This window comes from Hibiscus syriacus, unplaced genomic scaffold, assembly GCF_006381635.1.
Source record: "Hibiscus syriacus cultivar Baekdansim isolate YM2019G1 unplaced genomic scaffold, ASM638163v2 tig00112114_pilon, whole genome shotgun sequence".
Taxonomy (NCBI): domain Eukaryota; kingdom Viridiplantae; phylum Streptophyta; class Magnoliopsida; order Malvales; family Malvaceae; genus Hibiscus; species Hibiscus syriacus.
Window position 1 is genome coordinate 1,111,653 of NW_024063255.1, and position 17,862 is coordinate 1,129,514.

The following is a 17,862-nucleotide window of genomic DNA, read 5'->3' on the forward strand; positions in this document are numbered from 1 at the left end:
TATTTTTTATCTACCTTTTGTTATAGTTTATTTGGTTAGATTTTTAACATTTTCTTTGTATTGTTCTTGTGGGATCTTAAGTGACTAGTTTATTGTGTTAATGATTATAGGAAAATGTACTTATTATGCGTTGTGATTGTAAACATTTATTGTAACTTGGATATTTTATGTTTTAATAAAACGAACGACTTTATAAAAAATAAATATATACTAAATGACATTCAAATAGATATACTAATGAAATTTTTTTTCCAGTGTTGGTGCATGAAATAATAATCATAAATTTTATAAAGGTTTAGGATCCACTTACACCTAGTGTATCTTAGTTTTACATCTTTTTAGGACCGTTGGATGAAAAGAAATTAATGACTGAGATTAACTCTTTGTTTTTTTCAGTGAATAATTTTCATTTCCAATTGTTAATTGCAACATTTGATTTCATTCATCAAACGATCCTAAAAAGATTTTAAATTGGATGTAATTAAATCATGTCACTTTTATACTTATAAATTATATAATATATTTCAAATTTAGAAAACGAGTCGGAACTCAAATCTTGGTGGCAGTCGTCTAGATGTGCACATTTGAGGAAAGTGGAGGTTCCACGATGGTGGAACACTCTCAATGTTGTAGCCCAAAGGTGTGGGCTTCGTGATGTCCTTCCGCATAAATGGGCCATTGGAATACAAGTAAGTAGGTAGGGCAGGGATGGAGTGAAGGGGTTGACGGGAGAGTGGTTTTCTTAAAAAACTTTAAATATATATATATGTATATATATATATATAATGAAGTATTCTTTTTTATATTTTTATGGTATAATTTTAAAATTAACCCTTAATGTTTATTGCAATAATTATTTTAATTTCTATTTTAGAATATTTTGTCCTCTTATGTTTTATTTTAAGGTAAAAAGATCCTTAATGTTTGACTGAATAATCATTTTAGATCTTAGTCTTTTTTCTAGAGCACTTTGGCCACCAACATTTTATTTTAGAGTAAAAATACCCCTAGTTTGAAGCGTTAACCGTTTGTTGACTAATGATCTCCACCCATAGGGAGGCATTTTTGTGCCAAAATGAAATATTGAGGGACAAAATATTCTAGAAAAGAAAAAAGAATAAGAACCAAAATGACTATTTTGATAAATGTTAGAGCTTAATTCTGACATTATACCTATTTTTTATTAATAATATATTTTAATATTCTAAGATTTTATAAGTCAATCCCTAATATAAAATCTTACTTTTGTCCATGAAATAAGGTCTAGGTAAGCCTGCTTATATGCTGAACACATTTACATAAAAACATGCAGGTCAAAGGACGAGTGGTTTGGAGTTAGAGATTTTCTTTTTGGTATTTTAAAAAAGTTTTGAGTTTAAAAAAAATTAAGTTTTTTTGAAAAAAAATAAAAAAATCAACGTGACACGTGTTATTTAACGGTATTTTTTAACGGCTAATACGGCATAGATACTTAAAAGTGTAACATTAGAAACGTTAGATACCTATTTTGAGCGAAAAATTATGTAAATACCTAAAATTAACTAGTGTATAATTTAGACATGTATTTTTGCTTTAAGCCTAAAAAATCTATATAACACAAAAAAAAAAAACAATACCAACATAACATTCATACACAAACGTATTAAATATTGTATAAAATAAATTATTCATATAAATACAATATGAATAAAAAATATAGATTTATAATACTTTAAATAAAGAAATAACACGAACCTAAACATGAGTTTGGCTTAAAATTAATAACCCTCCACAATTTTAAACTGAGCTATGGGATAGCGTTTAAGTACATTTATAGATGTCTTAATTAGTACAGATGCTCCTCTAATCAATAATACATTTATTGACATTAATTCCAAAGAAATAAAGTCAAATTTAGACAAGTTATTTGGAAATCTAGTCACATACCAACTATATATACACATCAATTAAATATCATTTAAGTTGAAATTAATTATAAGTACTATTTTTTTAGACATTCATGTATGCGTATGAGTAATGTTTCTTTCTGTCTGAGTCTGACGTTAACTTGATGACTGAAATATGATAAAATATGTTTTAAGGACTAGCTCGATAACATAATGTAATCGGAGACTCGATCCACTAAATACAATTCAAACGATTATTGGATCAGATTTTATCACATCACAACTTGTAGGATAACATTCAACTCAGACATCCGTCATTTTTAACGAAAAATAACAAGTTTAAAATATATGAATAGTCGAGAGACCATTTATAATTTTTAACCAAAAAAAAAAAGACATTTTAGCATTGATTTGGGTTGATGAATGCATGTTATTAAGCCTACATAGCCATTAAATCTTCAGCGTAGAATCGGATTTTGGAGATTTGGGATATGCAAGTTGGGCCAGGCAGGTTGAATTTAATGCAGTGTAATCAATGAGGAAGAGGGGTTTCTTTTAAATTAAAATAAATAAATTGAGGACCTTTTTGCAACTTGCAACAAACCAATCATAAATTATTGATTCGAACAACGTTATTTATATTCGAGTGTTAATCTTAAACGTAAATAAATATGAATAAGTACTTTATTTGTATGAAATAGATGTATGAACATTCATTATCAAATAAATAGAGTGACTTGCATCATTTCCCTTTGAGTACAGAGGGACCCAAATCATCATATAATTCTTTTCAACTCTTCTTTGATTTGTTTCTTTACGGCAATCACTCATCAACTTCCACGTCACTTGTTCTTAAGATGCTTTTCTTTGCACCCTGGACAAATCCGACTCGAATAATCCCATGAAGTTATTCGAATTTTGGCAATGATAATGAAAGTCGAAATGATAAAAATAGCAATCGTAACGTCGCTTAACGACTGCTATGTAAATATGTTACGAAAGCAGGAACTTGAAGTTTTGAAACATGAACAAATGCAAGATATTCTTGTATTACACAATTTGCAATACAATTGATACAGCTTCACTTGTGTTTGTAAAGCCATGCAGATTTCAGCTCCTGTAATTATAGTAATGGGAAGTGTTATTGGCCGACGTAAAGGGTGTCGCAGGGCAATGGTTCTGGCCGGAACTGTTAAATGGGAGTGTAGTCGATGGAGCAATGGCATTGGACGAAGAGAATCCTGATGATGCTGCTATAGGAAACACCGCGGTTGGGGCAATTTTACCATCCCCTTTAATTGTCCATCCCCAGTTCGAGAATCCGGTCGATGAAACAGCTTCGGCTCTCTTTGGCATTGCCCTTCCCTGTCATATCATAAACACCATTCAATCGTTACATTCTACTGCCGCGGAAACAACGAGCGAGGAGAGGAGACATGAAACGAAGGGAAGTACCTCATCGTGTGGTAAAAGAGTGACAGGATAAACACTGGACAGCATCGGAGGGTGCTTAGCCACTAGTGCTGGACCGTGTGGAGGCTGTAAACCCACAGAAGCAGAACTGCCAGCAGCGTTACGAAAATGGAAATCTGCTGCACCGTTGCTCCCGTTTTGAGCAACGGAAGGCGCAGAAATCCCGAGGCTCAGATCAAGATTGTGATGACAATTGCCTGCATTCAATGCATCAGAAAACAGAAAATTCAACATCAAAACAATCAACAACTTGTTTGATTACTCAAAGAAATCTGCAGATACCTCCACTAGTTGTAGCCTCCCCTCCATAAGTAATTGGCTCAAAGTTGGTAACAGCTTCACTTCCATTACATTTCATGGCAGCCATATCATAAGCCCTGCATTCAAAAATCGAGAAACCAAAAACCGTATGAATCATCAAATCGATATCTCGAAGCATAAAACTATGATCATAGAAGACCTTGCAGCGTCTACTTCGGAGTCGAACAATCTGAGATAAGTATGCCTGCAAGCAATGATCATAATTTTTCACCTTACCGCGACACGATAGGCTCTAAACTAAAAGCCTCAATTACAACCAAAAGATCATATGAAAGAAAGCTTTGGTGAACCAGATTCTCACTTCTTTCCGAGGAACTGTCCCATTCGAGTTTCCCATCGACCGCATTTATGCAACGTTACACCTCTGTACTTGGAGCTCCCCCTCCAGAATCCGTTGCTCTGCCGACGAAGACTCTGCACAAATTCTTCTTTGCTCATGTGCTTCATCTGCAGATCAAAAACCATAATCAAGCTTCATGCAACAAACAAGGAAAAGAAAGCTGAGAATTCATATGATTCTGGTGTATCTTTTACCTGAGACATGTCTTCATCGTAATCACTCAAATTAAAGTTGATATCAGCATCAACTCCCCGGAACTTGATTGCAGCTCGATCATAAGCTCTAAATAAGATAGAAATAAAATTAAATGATTTAATTCATTATTTTTGACCAAATATAATATAAATTCTCACCTGGCAGCAGCAAGGGCTGTATCAAATCCTCCTGACAACACAAAAAGAAGTATACCCTTATCAGAAAAGAAAAAAATCCATGAAATTATTCAAAAAATCTTCAAATAAATCATTTAAATTACCTAAATATACTTGCTTCCCACAATCCCTATCCACAGAGAAACAAAAACAAATTAGAATAATCTCACATTTGAATATCACTAAAAATAGTTTTTTTTCAACGGCGAGATTATAAGTAAATACTCGTTCAAAATTTTAACCATCGACAATGTGTGCATACACTACCGATGCAGTTTCTCGAATTAAGATTTCCTTTTATCCACCAAATCCACTTGATGGGTTAAAAAAAATACTTAAAAACATTATATATCTGGACATGAATACTACCATATATGCGATTCCCACCGGCCAGTTCTCCGGTAAAATGTGACGCCACGGTATTGAGAGCTCCGGGACCTCGGCCCTCGGCGGCCCTTCCTCGGTTGAGGCTTTATCTGGACAGTTGTCAGCTCGGGCACGCGGGTGGACTCGGCATAAGATAAATTCAACCATTGGGGTCTACTAGCCGAAGCTGTTGTTCCGAACTCCAACTCTAGACCCACTTTTTCTCCGGCGACCGGAAAGAGTTGTCGGGTGAAGAATTCCGGCGAAGGGTCTTGGACAGTTTTAGCAATGGTGACATCATCATCATCATCATCTTTTTCCTTCTTTAAGATATCAAAAACGAATGCCGGCGAGGCATCGTTGGAAGAGTTCTCGTCTTTTGCATTTGATAACGGAACGTCTTCGTCGTAGATGATTGAAGAATTCGAAGAACCCGAATCTTCCATTTGAGTTAACGTCATCTTGTCGTTATTCTTGTCGTCGATGTTCTCATCGCAAGATGACTCGCTCGAGACCATATCAAGGTTAAGATCCAACATGTTTTTCTCTCTCTCTTGAAATAAACAAAACCAAAGCAAAAAAATCAATGCTTTCCCCCCCCCCTCCCAGAATTTCACAAGGTTTCTTCAAGAACAACAAACTCTAAAAAGATGGATTTTCTTTTCTCTCTTGGTATCAGTTGATGAAGAAAACATCAACAAGAATGCAATGGATAAAGATGTGTTAAAGATGTGAAAAAGATAAATGTTATTAAGAGATTGAACTCAAAAGGGATACTAAGTAAATATTTAATTAAGTGTTTTTATTATTTAAATCTTTTCACACATTTGAATAGTGAAAGAGAATATTTAATTTTAGAGGATTTTGTAGTTCAAGCTAAAATGTTATTTTTTATGATTTTAATTAATCACTTAGTAATGTAGTGAAAAATAATTTATGTTATTCAAGTTTTTATTGATATTAGGTCTTGGATTTAAACCTACCCTCTCCTCTTGCACTAATAAAAAATATTTTTTGTTACACTATTCATGATTTGATTGACACGGTCACAACTCTTTGAAATAAAACATATTTATAAAAATTATAAAATTTCAAGTTACTATAAAAAATTATAATGTGACCTTCTAAAATGAAAAAAAATTAATCATTTTAAAATTTATAAAATTAGGTAGAGTAATAAAATTATACTTTAACTCCTATAAAATAAAAAAATTTAATATTTTAAAAAAATATAATATTATAAATTATTGATTAGAAAAATTATATTTTTGAGCTTCTAAAATAAAAATAAAAACTCAATCCTTCTAAAATTTATAAAATTAGAAGGAATCCAACTATATATATACACACACATATTAGTTGCCTTTCATTTTCATGGTTTTATCATAATTAATTCGAATAATCTCACATCATACACCCGATTTGGTATGTGAGTCTTTTAATGAAGATTTTTTATATACATAAAACTTCAAATTTTAAATTTATTTAAATGATATTAAATTAACTTAAATTGATAATAAAATTATATTTTAATTCCTTGTAATTCAACTTTCCCAATAAATGCATAATCTTACAGCATGGTCCTTGTATATTAATTGTCAAAGCAGGAAAAGTACCTGCAGCCTATTGCGTGTCGGAGACGTAGCTGATCTTTTTCTTAATTTGCTTTTTATGGGTTTAACGATCGGACTATTGATAATTATTTCAGATAGTGTTTTATATATGTTCATTCTAATAAAATTTCCTTACAATCGTTAAAATTCGAATTTTTGACTTTACTTGACAAATACAATGCTCCAACTCATTGGACCTAAGGATGGGCACGTGGAGGGTTTTTAGTTACCCGACCTCAACTCAAAAATATTTTATTAATATCTGATCTCGTTATGCCATGATAATTTTTAAGTTTTTCTCGTTTTTTGATTTTTAGAGTATAACTCCGACTTTGATCCGAATATATCAATATTTTAAATAATTAAAATATTATATTTTATAATAATATATTTATAATCATTTATTATATTTTAAATTATTAAAATAATATATTTTATAATAATTTGCTATATTTTTAATAATTAAATAATATGTTTTAACATTATAAAAATCCCACCACTTTACTTTTGTTTCTCATTAATATATATACGTGAGTTAATATTCAATTATATAATATAAAATTCTTTTAATTTTACACAGATTTAAATATGTTTAACAAGTAAAAATAGATTATTAAAATTATCTCCTTATTTTTTTAATGAATATCTTTTCATTTCCTATTATTAATCTTAATCATCTATTTTATCTCATCAAACGATACTAAATTCATGTAAACCCAAAAGAATTTTAGGTTATATAATATGATCCTATCCATATAGAGAGAGAGAGCAATAGATTAATATTAATTAAGAAATATAAAGATAATATTTTATATATAGGTGATGAAAATTTTATTTATCTAATAAGATTTTAAAATTGTCAAATGTCAAGAATCTTAAATTTAAATAATAAAACGTTAATTCTAAAATCTAAAATCCTAATTCCAAAATAAGACATGGTATAATCTCATTTGAGAAAAAATAAATAATATTGTTACTGCATCCGTACACAGAATTCTTTTCTATACACATAACACATATAAGAGGCTAGATTCACTCGCACAGTATAAAATTTAGTTCAAAAAATTATTCTATAATTATTAGATAAATGTAAATTGATAATTAAAACTATTGATTTCTCTCTTTTTTTTTCTCTCGTAAAAGTTTTCTTATTTTTAACCTTTTAATCTCACCCATTGATTTACACTTACCTATAATTTTTTTTTATAATTTTGAGATAAATATATGATAATATTTATTAAAAAAATTTCAAATATTTTATAATGAATGTTCATATTTCTCTCTTTTTTTCTCTCGTAAAAGTTTTCTTACTTTTAACCTTTTAATCTCGCCCATTGATTTACAATTACCTATAATTTTTTTATAATTTTGAGATAAATATATGATAATATTTGTTAAAAAATTCTCAAATATTTTATAATGAATGTTCATACTCAATAATAGATCTATAAATATTTTTTTAAGATAAACATAATTATATTAATAATTTAAAATTTTCATTTTTAATCGATATAAATAAAATTTTAAGATAGACATGATAAATAAAATAGACAAATAACTGGAAAAAAAATTCGAATTCTAAAGTAAAAATTACTCATATATATATATATATATATATATGAGTAAAGCCTATTCGTCTCTCTCTCTATATATATATTACAAAAAGGGTTAATATTCGGATTTGTCCTTGGGGGACCTTTCCTTAAATTCGTGATTAATCCTTGCCGGTTCATAAAAGGAAACTTTTTGCTGTGTGTTGCACAGACCTTGACTTTTTCTGTATCAAATCATTATCACCCTTTGCTTCTTTTAACTTTTCAACTTACAACTTTTTTAGATTAACCTCCTATATTAGATTTATTGACCCGTTAACCTAAATCAGTTACCTAAAAATTTTAATATGGAACTATCTTTTTAATTAAGTTCGTTCCATTCACAACGTCAATATATTAATTTAGATTGTGATTAATCATATTTTTTACTAATTTAGAGTGATTACAATGTAGTATTTATTTAAATTTTTTCTTAACAATTAAAAATGCATACCCTACAGAAACAGTTGTTCGAGCCTAAGACTTATACGGAGAATAACACACCCCTTAATCATTATGGTCATTTTATTAATTCTTAACAGAACTTTATTCTATTATGAGGAAGAAGATGTTATCAAATGGTTTAACTCGAACAAAATATTAAACTAATAAGTTAAAAAATTATTTAAAATATTAGAGATCTAATAGTTTTATAAAACTTGCTTTTGTGAGAATATGTCTTACTAATACTATATTCTGAAATTGTTAATTTATAATTTATTCTGAAAATATTATATCCAACAAATTAAAATTTTGAATTATAAGTCAACAATCTATAAGGCATGTGATTAGAAGTTATTAGCTTACATCTTTTTTCTTCCTTAAATTGTATGTTCAATACATATTAGGAATAAAATTCTCTCTCCGTCTCTTAGGTAAGAATTATTAAAAATAATCTGAATTATAATTGAACAAAGAAAAATTAAATTATAATACCGTAAAGCTTTACTCTTCAAACGTTATATTGTTTTGTGAAAGATTGATTTTGAAACTATTTTAGGGTTCATACATATCATAACGAGAATTCCAATCAAGTGATTCAATTTCTTTTTTAACAATGAAAATTATGTTTCATTAATAAAAACAATGGAATAAATTAAAATTACAACACCTTCAAACATAAAGAGAAAAATTGGAACAATAGTCACACAAAAAGAACATATAAACAAATTAAACCTAAATATACGAAGAAAAATAAAACATTCTCTTAAGAATGGCGACCAACATCAGAAGAATCTAATAACCTTCCTAAAAACTCATTTCTCTATTGAACGAGATGCTTTACAAAGTGATAAAGAAGTGATGACCGAACCAAACTATATGTCAGACTGATTTGCTACACAATTCTCACTATATTAGCAAATAACTTTTTATCAAAAAGGGGATCTGATTATACATGACCACCGACACCAATAAAAAAACAAATATCAAGAGGGCTTTTGTGTGAGCACCAAAACGGCTGTAAATGTATGTGAAAAACATACCAAAAGTCATAAGGATCGTGCTACAAGAGTAGAGAAAAGTGTGTCACACTGGTATGGATTATTATTTAAAATTAAAAAAAGAACTTAAGAACAAAATAAAATAAATGAATAGTATGAAAAAATAATAAAAATCATCATTATTGATGATCGGTAATCAACATTATGGTTGATGTCGTTGTCGACTAAACGAAAATCAAAAGTAAAAAAGGGAGACAAAAATATTAAGAGAAAATCTAAAATAAACAAAAGGGGAAGGGGAAGGGGAAGGGGAAGGGGAAGGCAGTTAAGTGATTCAAAATTTTAATTTCTTTTAAGAAAAAGTCAAGCATATTACAGATATAGTTTCTGGGTTTAATTTAACAAACACCGAAACCGATTTCCGGGAAATTATAAAGAATTGTTATAACCTAGACTGGATTATTTTATAATTTTAGGAGTAAGTCATTATTTTATGATTTTAAGATGACCAAATTATAATTTTACCGTGTATTTACTTGCTCGTTTATGATTTTCAAAGGGATTTATGTACAATTTTACCTTTTACGGTTGCGGTGGAAGTGGCGTTGCTCGGAAACTATTCCGTTGAAGATGGTGGCAGTTTACATCGTACAACCACCACTAATAAAATCCATTGATCCTGGTTGTGGGGCAGTTACAAATTAAAGTATGGGGTTCCATACAACAATACTTATCTTGGTATCTCGTATCGTTTAATGTCATACTTACGAATTTAATGAGTGATCTTAGTAGTAATAGAGAATGTAATTTTTTAAGAGGATTCTAATTCGAATAGTTACGTCTGTAGATAATGTGTGTATTATCAAATATTAGGAAATATTTCATACATATACTATATTATAATCATCCAAGACTATTAAAAAATGACGTACTAATAAAATATTATTTTCTTTTAAACATAAAAATATTTTAATCATACAATACTATCTAATTTAATGCTAGTTGATAAACAAAGTTTTTGAAATATTAGTCATGTATTTTATTTGATAAGTTCAAAGTCGATCGGATTATAGACACAATAACAAAATAAATATTTTTAAATTTTTGGTTGAAGTTAAACTTATATTTAATTCATGGAGCACGGAGAACGGACCAAACAGTTTTAGTGGTTAAAAGTTTTGTTGTTATCTTTGAGGTTTTAGGCTCAAACATTACATATAATAACGATATGAGTATTCATTATTAAATAGTTAAATTTCTTTTGATAGATATTATTTTATATTTATCATAGATTTATTAAAAAAATTGATTCGTGGGCAATTATACCTCTTACCAGAGGTGACTCAAAAGTTATAAGAGGTCTTATGTAGTTTATTAAAATAATACCCTTAATTTATAATATGAACTCTTTTCGTCCTATTAAATTTGTCTATTTTGATTTTTAAAATTATTTTATTCGTAATATCATATTAGAAGTAAACAAATAATCAACTTTTTTTACCCTTATTTGTCTTATTTTTTGTACATATCAAAGAAAATATGTCAAATTTATCAATTACATTTTAGGGATATTTTTATCATTTCCATCGTCTTATATAACTTTACATGTAGTTAAATTTATCTCCTAAGACTGTGGTCAGCATGAGACAAATTATGAGTCGGAAGGATTAATTTTTTATAAAAAAAAACTATCATAATACAAAACATATTGTTAGATTACCCTTTCGAGCCACATAAAAAATAACTTACAAGAGGTGAGTATGATATAGTAGAATTTTTCTTATTATATTGGCAACAGACATATACTTTATAGACGTATCATATTAGGTTTTATCCGACCTAAATTTTATTTCAATATTTTTGTTTCGTCTTCTTCTTTCCTTTGATTTTTTGCTTAGTCATCGACAACACCAATCTGAACATTGGTTGCTAACTGTCAATAATTATTAGTTCTTTTATTTTTTTTATATTACGTTTTTTGCTTGAGTTTGTTTTTTGAATTTTGAATAAAAATCTTTTTCATTTTGACACGTTTTTCTATGTTCTTGCATCACACGTTTTTCTTTACTCTTATGACACGTTTCTTATGACTTTTGATACGTTTTTTTTTTTGCATACATTTGCGGTCATTTTGGCGCTCGCACAAAGATCCTTGCGCTATTTGTTTTCTGATTGGTTTGTTGATGGTCAGGTATAGTCAGGTCCCATATTTGATAAAAAGTTGTTTGCCGATATAATCAAAATTGTGTAGCAAAGTAACTTGTCAGATAGTTTGGTTTGCTCATCACTCCTCTATCACTCTATAAAGCGTCTTATTTGACAATGACAAAGAGTTCTTATGAAGGTTATTAGATTCTTTTGATGTTAGACATCATTCTCAAGGGAATATTTTATTTTCTTACTTCTTATTTTCTTTCCTTCCTTCTCCTTCTCACTTTCTTCCAGCTTTAACATAACTGTTATCGTATTTTTTGCAAATTTTAATTTATTATTTTATTTAATTAGTCTTGTCCTTTTTATATGAAAACGATAGATGGTCCTGTTTACTTTTATAGCACGTTCTTTGTCTGTTCTTGTAGCACATGTTCTCTTTTCTTAAGGTCAATTTAACGTTGTCTCTCCAAATAGACTTTATTTGATTATCTTGTTGATCTACCTCTATTTCAGGCTCTTAGATTGGTGACATGCACTCATTGTTATATGCATTTTATGCTAATGTTGATAATATTCATCTTTTTTTTAAAAAGAAGAAGAAGAAAAGAGCCTCATTAAAAACTCCTCATGACAATGATGGTTGCTTATATTTATTTTTATAGTTGTTTGGTTGAATTTTTAACTATTTTTTTTATATTTTTCATATTTTATTTCGAATTGCCTAGTTTGTACAATTTCTTAATTTTAGAAGAAAGATCGATTAAAATATACAGACTAAAAAGACATAAAGAACAAGCTAAAATGGCACAAACAAATATAAAAAAAAATAAGTGTGAACAACTTAATCAACCGATTAAATATGTTTGCACGACGTATATTTTGGACCAATCACATATAAAAAAAGAAATACGATAATAGATTCCTCAGAGTCAATTTGTGGGCAGTTAGGAATAATTGAGGTCGCCCCACCGCCTTTATTTATGCGACTTTTTTCAAGCTGTCCAACCATTGGTTGGTAAGTTATAAAGGCTAGAACAATCTATGAAAGATAAAAATATTTTATTTAAACAAATTTATACAAAATTAGAACATTTATATTACCAACTTCTCATAAATAGAAACTTACTAAAAATAATTTTAAATAATAGATATAAATCTATAAAAAATTTATTTTTATTTTAAATCAAATAAAAAAACTTAAAAGATTTGACTTTTTTCATTTGTATTACTTTTATCTTTCCTTCACTTTCTTATCTAGCTTCTTTGATTTTTTTTTCTAATAACTTGGTCTTTATAACACGTTTTTATCCGTCTTTTGAAATATTTTTGATCTTCTTTATCAGTTGTTTGGACTTTCTTTTTGTTTAATTTTCTCATGAATGGACTTAAAGTCGTCGCAACTGATTGATATTATGCTTATTTGTTATCATGTTGATCTTTCCTGTTTTGGACCCTCATATTGAATTTGGATACGCATTTTGTGTTCACGGATAGTTTTCTCTTGATGTTGGCTCTGATTTGTATTTGCAAGTAGTCTTCCAGTAGTTTGAATACCTGTTGTGGTTCGTTTGTCTATTTAGTCAGATATGTTTGTATCTATCTTTTGTTTGAGTTTTTTTATGAGTTTTTCATCTTTTTCTTGTATGGCCCTCATATAATCTCAAGTAACTAGTTTCTTGTATCGATGTTATATGAGAATGTCATAAGTATGTGTTTAGTTTAAGATGATGGTTATAAACATTCATTATAATTTGAGATATTTTCTCTTTTTAATAAAAGTAGCTACTTCTATTTCAAAAAAAAATAAAGATTTATAATTATTTAATATTACAATTTAAACTAAAAATGTGTTTTAATTAAAAATCTTATTTAATAATTTTCACAAATCTTTAAATAAATATCAAATTTTCTACATGTATAAGGTCTAGTTACACTAACTTATTAGTTTTACACAAGAATATATTCATTAGATGAATCTAAATGGGTGACTAAGATTAAAATTTTACGCTTCTATTTTTTTCGTGGAAATTGAAAAATAAAAAACCAATAGTAATGGGACAAGTTTAATCTCAAGCATTCATTTAAACTTATCAAAGGACTATATATGCAAATAAAATTTGCAATAAAATTTAAAAACTCCAATTATGATTATGTAGAATGTGTAATACCCAAAAATATGATTAGTGGCCCACATGAATAGAATGAAAGTTTGTGGCTAAAGTATAAAATCCAGAAAGTTTGGGACTAAAATGGTAATTTTTAAAAGTATATATTTTTGTCCCTTAAATGAATATTTACTCTCAAGAATGACGTTTTGGTGTCACTCATATTTTTAGTACGGAGTTTGTGTTAAAAGCTACAAAGTTCGAGAAGATTCGGATAATTGGATCGAATAAAAAATTTAGAAAATTTTGCTAGATGTTAAAGCAGGGAAAAAATGTCTTTCCGTACTTTAAAATGATAAGATTTAATGTGGACCATTAGATTTAAGTTGATTTTCATGTTAAATCTTAGTCATTGGATGAAAAGGACAATATTATAATTTTGGAACTTTATAAGGGTAAAGTTGTAAACTACTAACTTCATAGTTTAATTTCAGCCCTTGGATGATAAATTTGATACATGGCATGATTAAGATCATCATATTTTAAGGTCATAATAGTTATTTTGGACTAAAATGAATTTTAAATTCAATTAGGTTATAAAAATCTAAAAAAAAACTTAAAAAAGAACAAATCAAGAACTTTCTTGAATTTGTTTCTCTGTGGTGAGTTTCAAAAAAAACAAGACATCATTCAAAATTGGGTCTAACTAACAACAAAGGAAAGGAAAAGATCGAGCTTAATGCTTAATAAGACTTATATTTTGACTTATATAAAAAGTGTCAAGGTGAGTGCAATGCATACATAACATTATACATGAATGTTTTTATACATCATTAAGAAGACTTGCGATGAGTCTACCTTGTTTATATTAGCATGATAATTAGGTCATTAATCATATATTTGACATATGTTAAATATGACAAAAGTTAATATAAAATGCATTGATCACTAGTTTATTTATAATGTTATATAACGAATGTTATTTCGGGTATGAACTGCCCAATGTTGAATTATGTTGATATACATGTCATGAATGAAATAAATATAGATTATATGCTCGAGTAGGTCATTGAGAGATAGTGGTATAGTTGGCGTGCCATAGAATCCAAAAGCAGTCTATATATTTGATTTAGCACTATAACGTATATAAAGGATATTTAGTGCATATGGTGGGCACGACCTTATGTGCAATATGGTGGGCACGACTTTATGTGTATTGTGGTGGGCACAACCTTATTTGTATTAGCACTTCGGTGCATATATTGACTCGTGTACTCAGGGTTTTCATAGGCTTATATTTGAGTTATAGTTTATTGGTTAATAAATTACAAGCATGTGATAAAGCTTTTGAGCTTATGAAATAAATGACAAATATACTTATAATAAATTATATACTTTGTTTATTCCATGTTAATATGTGTAACATAAAGGTAATACATGTAAAGTGATTAAGCTTATAAGTTATTGCCTCACACTAAGCGTATACTTAGCATGTGATATTTTCACGCTAGGTAAAAAGCAGAAAATTAGTGTAAAGAGTGTCAAACATCACACTCATCAAGAGATATATCTACAGTATCAGTAATTACATCAATATGATGTAGTTTAAATTTCTAGTTGGCATGTATAATAATAGTAATAATAATAATAGATTGTTTCTACTAGTTTAGATATAGTTGATAATAACTTATAAGCTAGTCATATTGGTAATGATATATAATGGTTAAAATAAACAATGGGTAGTTTATATTAGTGTTTGTAATTGTTAAATGAATTACAAGTTTAATAATATGGTAAACAATAGGATAAAATGGAGCTGATTAAGGTTGAATATAGGAAATTTTTAAGCAACTATTAGTTATGTACCGCTAAGTTGCTACCTGAAATTTGATTTAGTTTAGTTAATTAAAAACTATAAATTGATGTTACTTGATAAATCGATAAATGGTTTAACTTTAAATGTTATAAAATCAGTTTTGACATTCTGACTCGTATTTGGGAATTAAATACAAGTAAAGGTGTTACAGAATGATTCAAGGTTTAGTGTTTAATTCGATTTTGATTCGATTTAGTATACTATATTTGAATTTTGACTAAAACTTAAAAAACCCAATTCTTATTTAAATTAGATGTAGTTTTTTATTTTTATTTTTTACAAATTTTAAAAATAAATATTTTATGTTAGTGGAAAAAAACTTAAAATCATTTAAAATATTCATTGAAAGTGGACAACTTTGATGAATTGATGCTAATCAATATTTTTATTTTAACCGCTTGCCTTTGATTTGAGGTAATTGTAAGGGGAAAAGAAATGATTTGTTGGTTGTGAGATGATACCTACTCAATCTTCTAGTAACTGCAAACTTAATTAAAACTACACATTAAAATAATTTTTATATTAACAACTATCAATTGGTCCGACGAGATAAGACGTGGGGCCAAACTCGATGGAAAAATATCATTCACACGCGCCTTACAGCGCGTTTCATTTGAAACGTTGCTTAGCGTTTGGCCGTACTTTTGTGTGAACCACACATGTAAAGAAGACGTCATTGCTTATATCACAATACTTTTTCTTCTTAATACTTTTATCTATTTTTTAATTAAAAAATATTACGAAGCTGGTTGTCCACAAATTATATTGAAAATAAATATGATCCTCCTAACATGGAACGAGTGCATAATGATATAATTGACAGTATTTTAAAAATGTAAAAAAAATCATGTATGTTGATGCTTGTATTACCTTTGACAAAACTTATCCGAGGAATAAAATATGATTAAATCGAATTGAAAAAGAAAGTAGTAACAATAAGAAATCATTTATTCGTTAGTGACTATGATATCATGTGGTTAGAGATATTGAATCATGTTTATGATTTTCTAAAATAAATCGTTTGCGTGTGATATCAGATAACGTAAGATGAATGTCTCTTAAGATGCAACAACGAGATGAAGACTGTACTAACACGAATGCAATGATAATCGAAGTGTAATTGTACCTTCTTCTAACATTGAAAACATTTAAAAGTAGAGAAAATAATTTTACGAGTGAATTAACCTTGTAGGTTTACATGATTTAAATATGAATTCACACTAAAAAATATTAAAAAGTTCGAATAATGAAACAATAAATATACGTCATTAATGCATAATACTCTCATCCCATAATGAAGGAAACATTAATCCATAATATGTCCACAACGTAAATTAAGGTAACAATTACTTAAATTAATGTGTTAATTATAAGTTATGGCCAAATCAGTCCAGACATTTGTCATCGTACACGTGCGCCCCCAACCCGATCAAGCTTGGGTAGACACTGATATGCACCCATGCACAATGTGCAAGTTCTACGACACCCAAGTTGAATCATGTATATAACATGTCTCATATTTGGAATCCCTCCAATGTGGGATATAATTTTTTATTTTTTCTCAACACAATTCACAAATAGCTTTCAAATATAATTTCTTATTCACCACTCAATTATTTTGAACATATGATATACCGTGATAAATGTCTCATGTATAGAATATAAAACCATAACGACTTCAATTGAATTAACACTTAATCGATATTGAAGTTTAATATTGTTAAATTGTATCATTATATTTTTAACTTTCTGTCTTTCCTTTTTCTTTATTTTAGAATCGTTGTAGCTGAAAGTTTGGCCAAGGAGAGTGAGACAAGCTATGTTTGACTTAAAATAAGATTCCTAGCTAATAATAACGTTAAGAATTATTAGATACAAAAGTTTTTTTTCTCTATTTTTTTTAAAGAAGCAACAAATTCAATGATAATTACAAAAACAATATGATTGTCCATCAACTCATACATCCCCTACCTTATGCAAATAAATATAGCATTTAACATAATACATACTATACTAATCAATTATTTCGGTCCGATTAAGAAAAAAAATTATGTACGACCATTTCGATTTGAATGACTTAATCAATTTATTCAAATTTTTATATATAAAAACCGAATTAATTTAATCAACCGAATGCATACCCTATGTATTATAGAGTGGAGTATATTTTGATTTTTATAATTTTAAAGTTACTAAATACTATTTAACTACCATTATTTAGCACGAATTAAACAACCTCAGTAATAAAAAAATTATTATTATTCATTTTAGATCCCGGGTTATGATATTAAGAATTTCAAATGTATAAGTATTAAATATCAAA

At 28.4% G+C, this 17,862-nt stretch overlaps 1 protein-coding gene across 1 annotated transcript; it reads right to left on the reverse strand.

Annotated features, from left to right (window-relative positions):
- Positions 1-2,957: 2,957 nt before the first annotated feature.
- On the reverse strand, positions 2,958-17,297 carry LOC120174502 (ethylene-responsive transcription factor RAP2-7-like). The gene is made up of 10 exons (XM_039181319.1): positions 17,286-17,297; positions 16,234-16,241; positions 4,761-5,302; positions 4,496-4,521; positions 4,374-4,404; positions 4,215-4,302; positions 3,982-4,127; positions 3,642-3,736; positions 3,342-3,556; positions 2,958-3,251 (listed from the first exon to the last, which is right to left on the reverse strand). The coding sequence occupies exons 3-10, from the start codon at positions 5,294-5,296 to the stop codon at positions 2,997-2,999; spliced, it is 1,392 nt and encodes a 463-aa protein (XP_039037250.1). The 5' UTR covers positions 5,297-5,302; positions 16,234-16,241; positions 17,286-17,297; the 3' UTR covers positions 2,958-2,996.
- Between the last annotated feature and the right edge of the window lie 565 nt (positions 17,298-17,862).

Bases quoted from the DNA above. Each gene is read 5' to 3' on its own strand.
- LOC120174502 (XM_039181319.1), bottom strand. From the start codon at position 5,296: ATGTTGGATCTTAACCTTGATATGGTCTCGAGCGAGTCATCTTGCGAT. The intron at 4,128-4,214 runs GTAAAAGATACA...TTTGATCTGCAG, and splicing joins ACGATGAAGACATGTCTCAG to ATGAAGCACATGAGCAAAGA. The intron at 3,557-3,641 runs GTATCTGCAGAT...CATTGAATGCAG, and splicing joins GGAGGCTACAACTAGTGGAG to GCAATTGTCATCACAATCTT.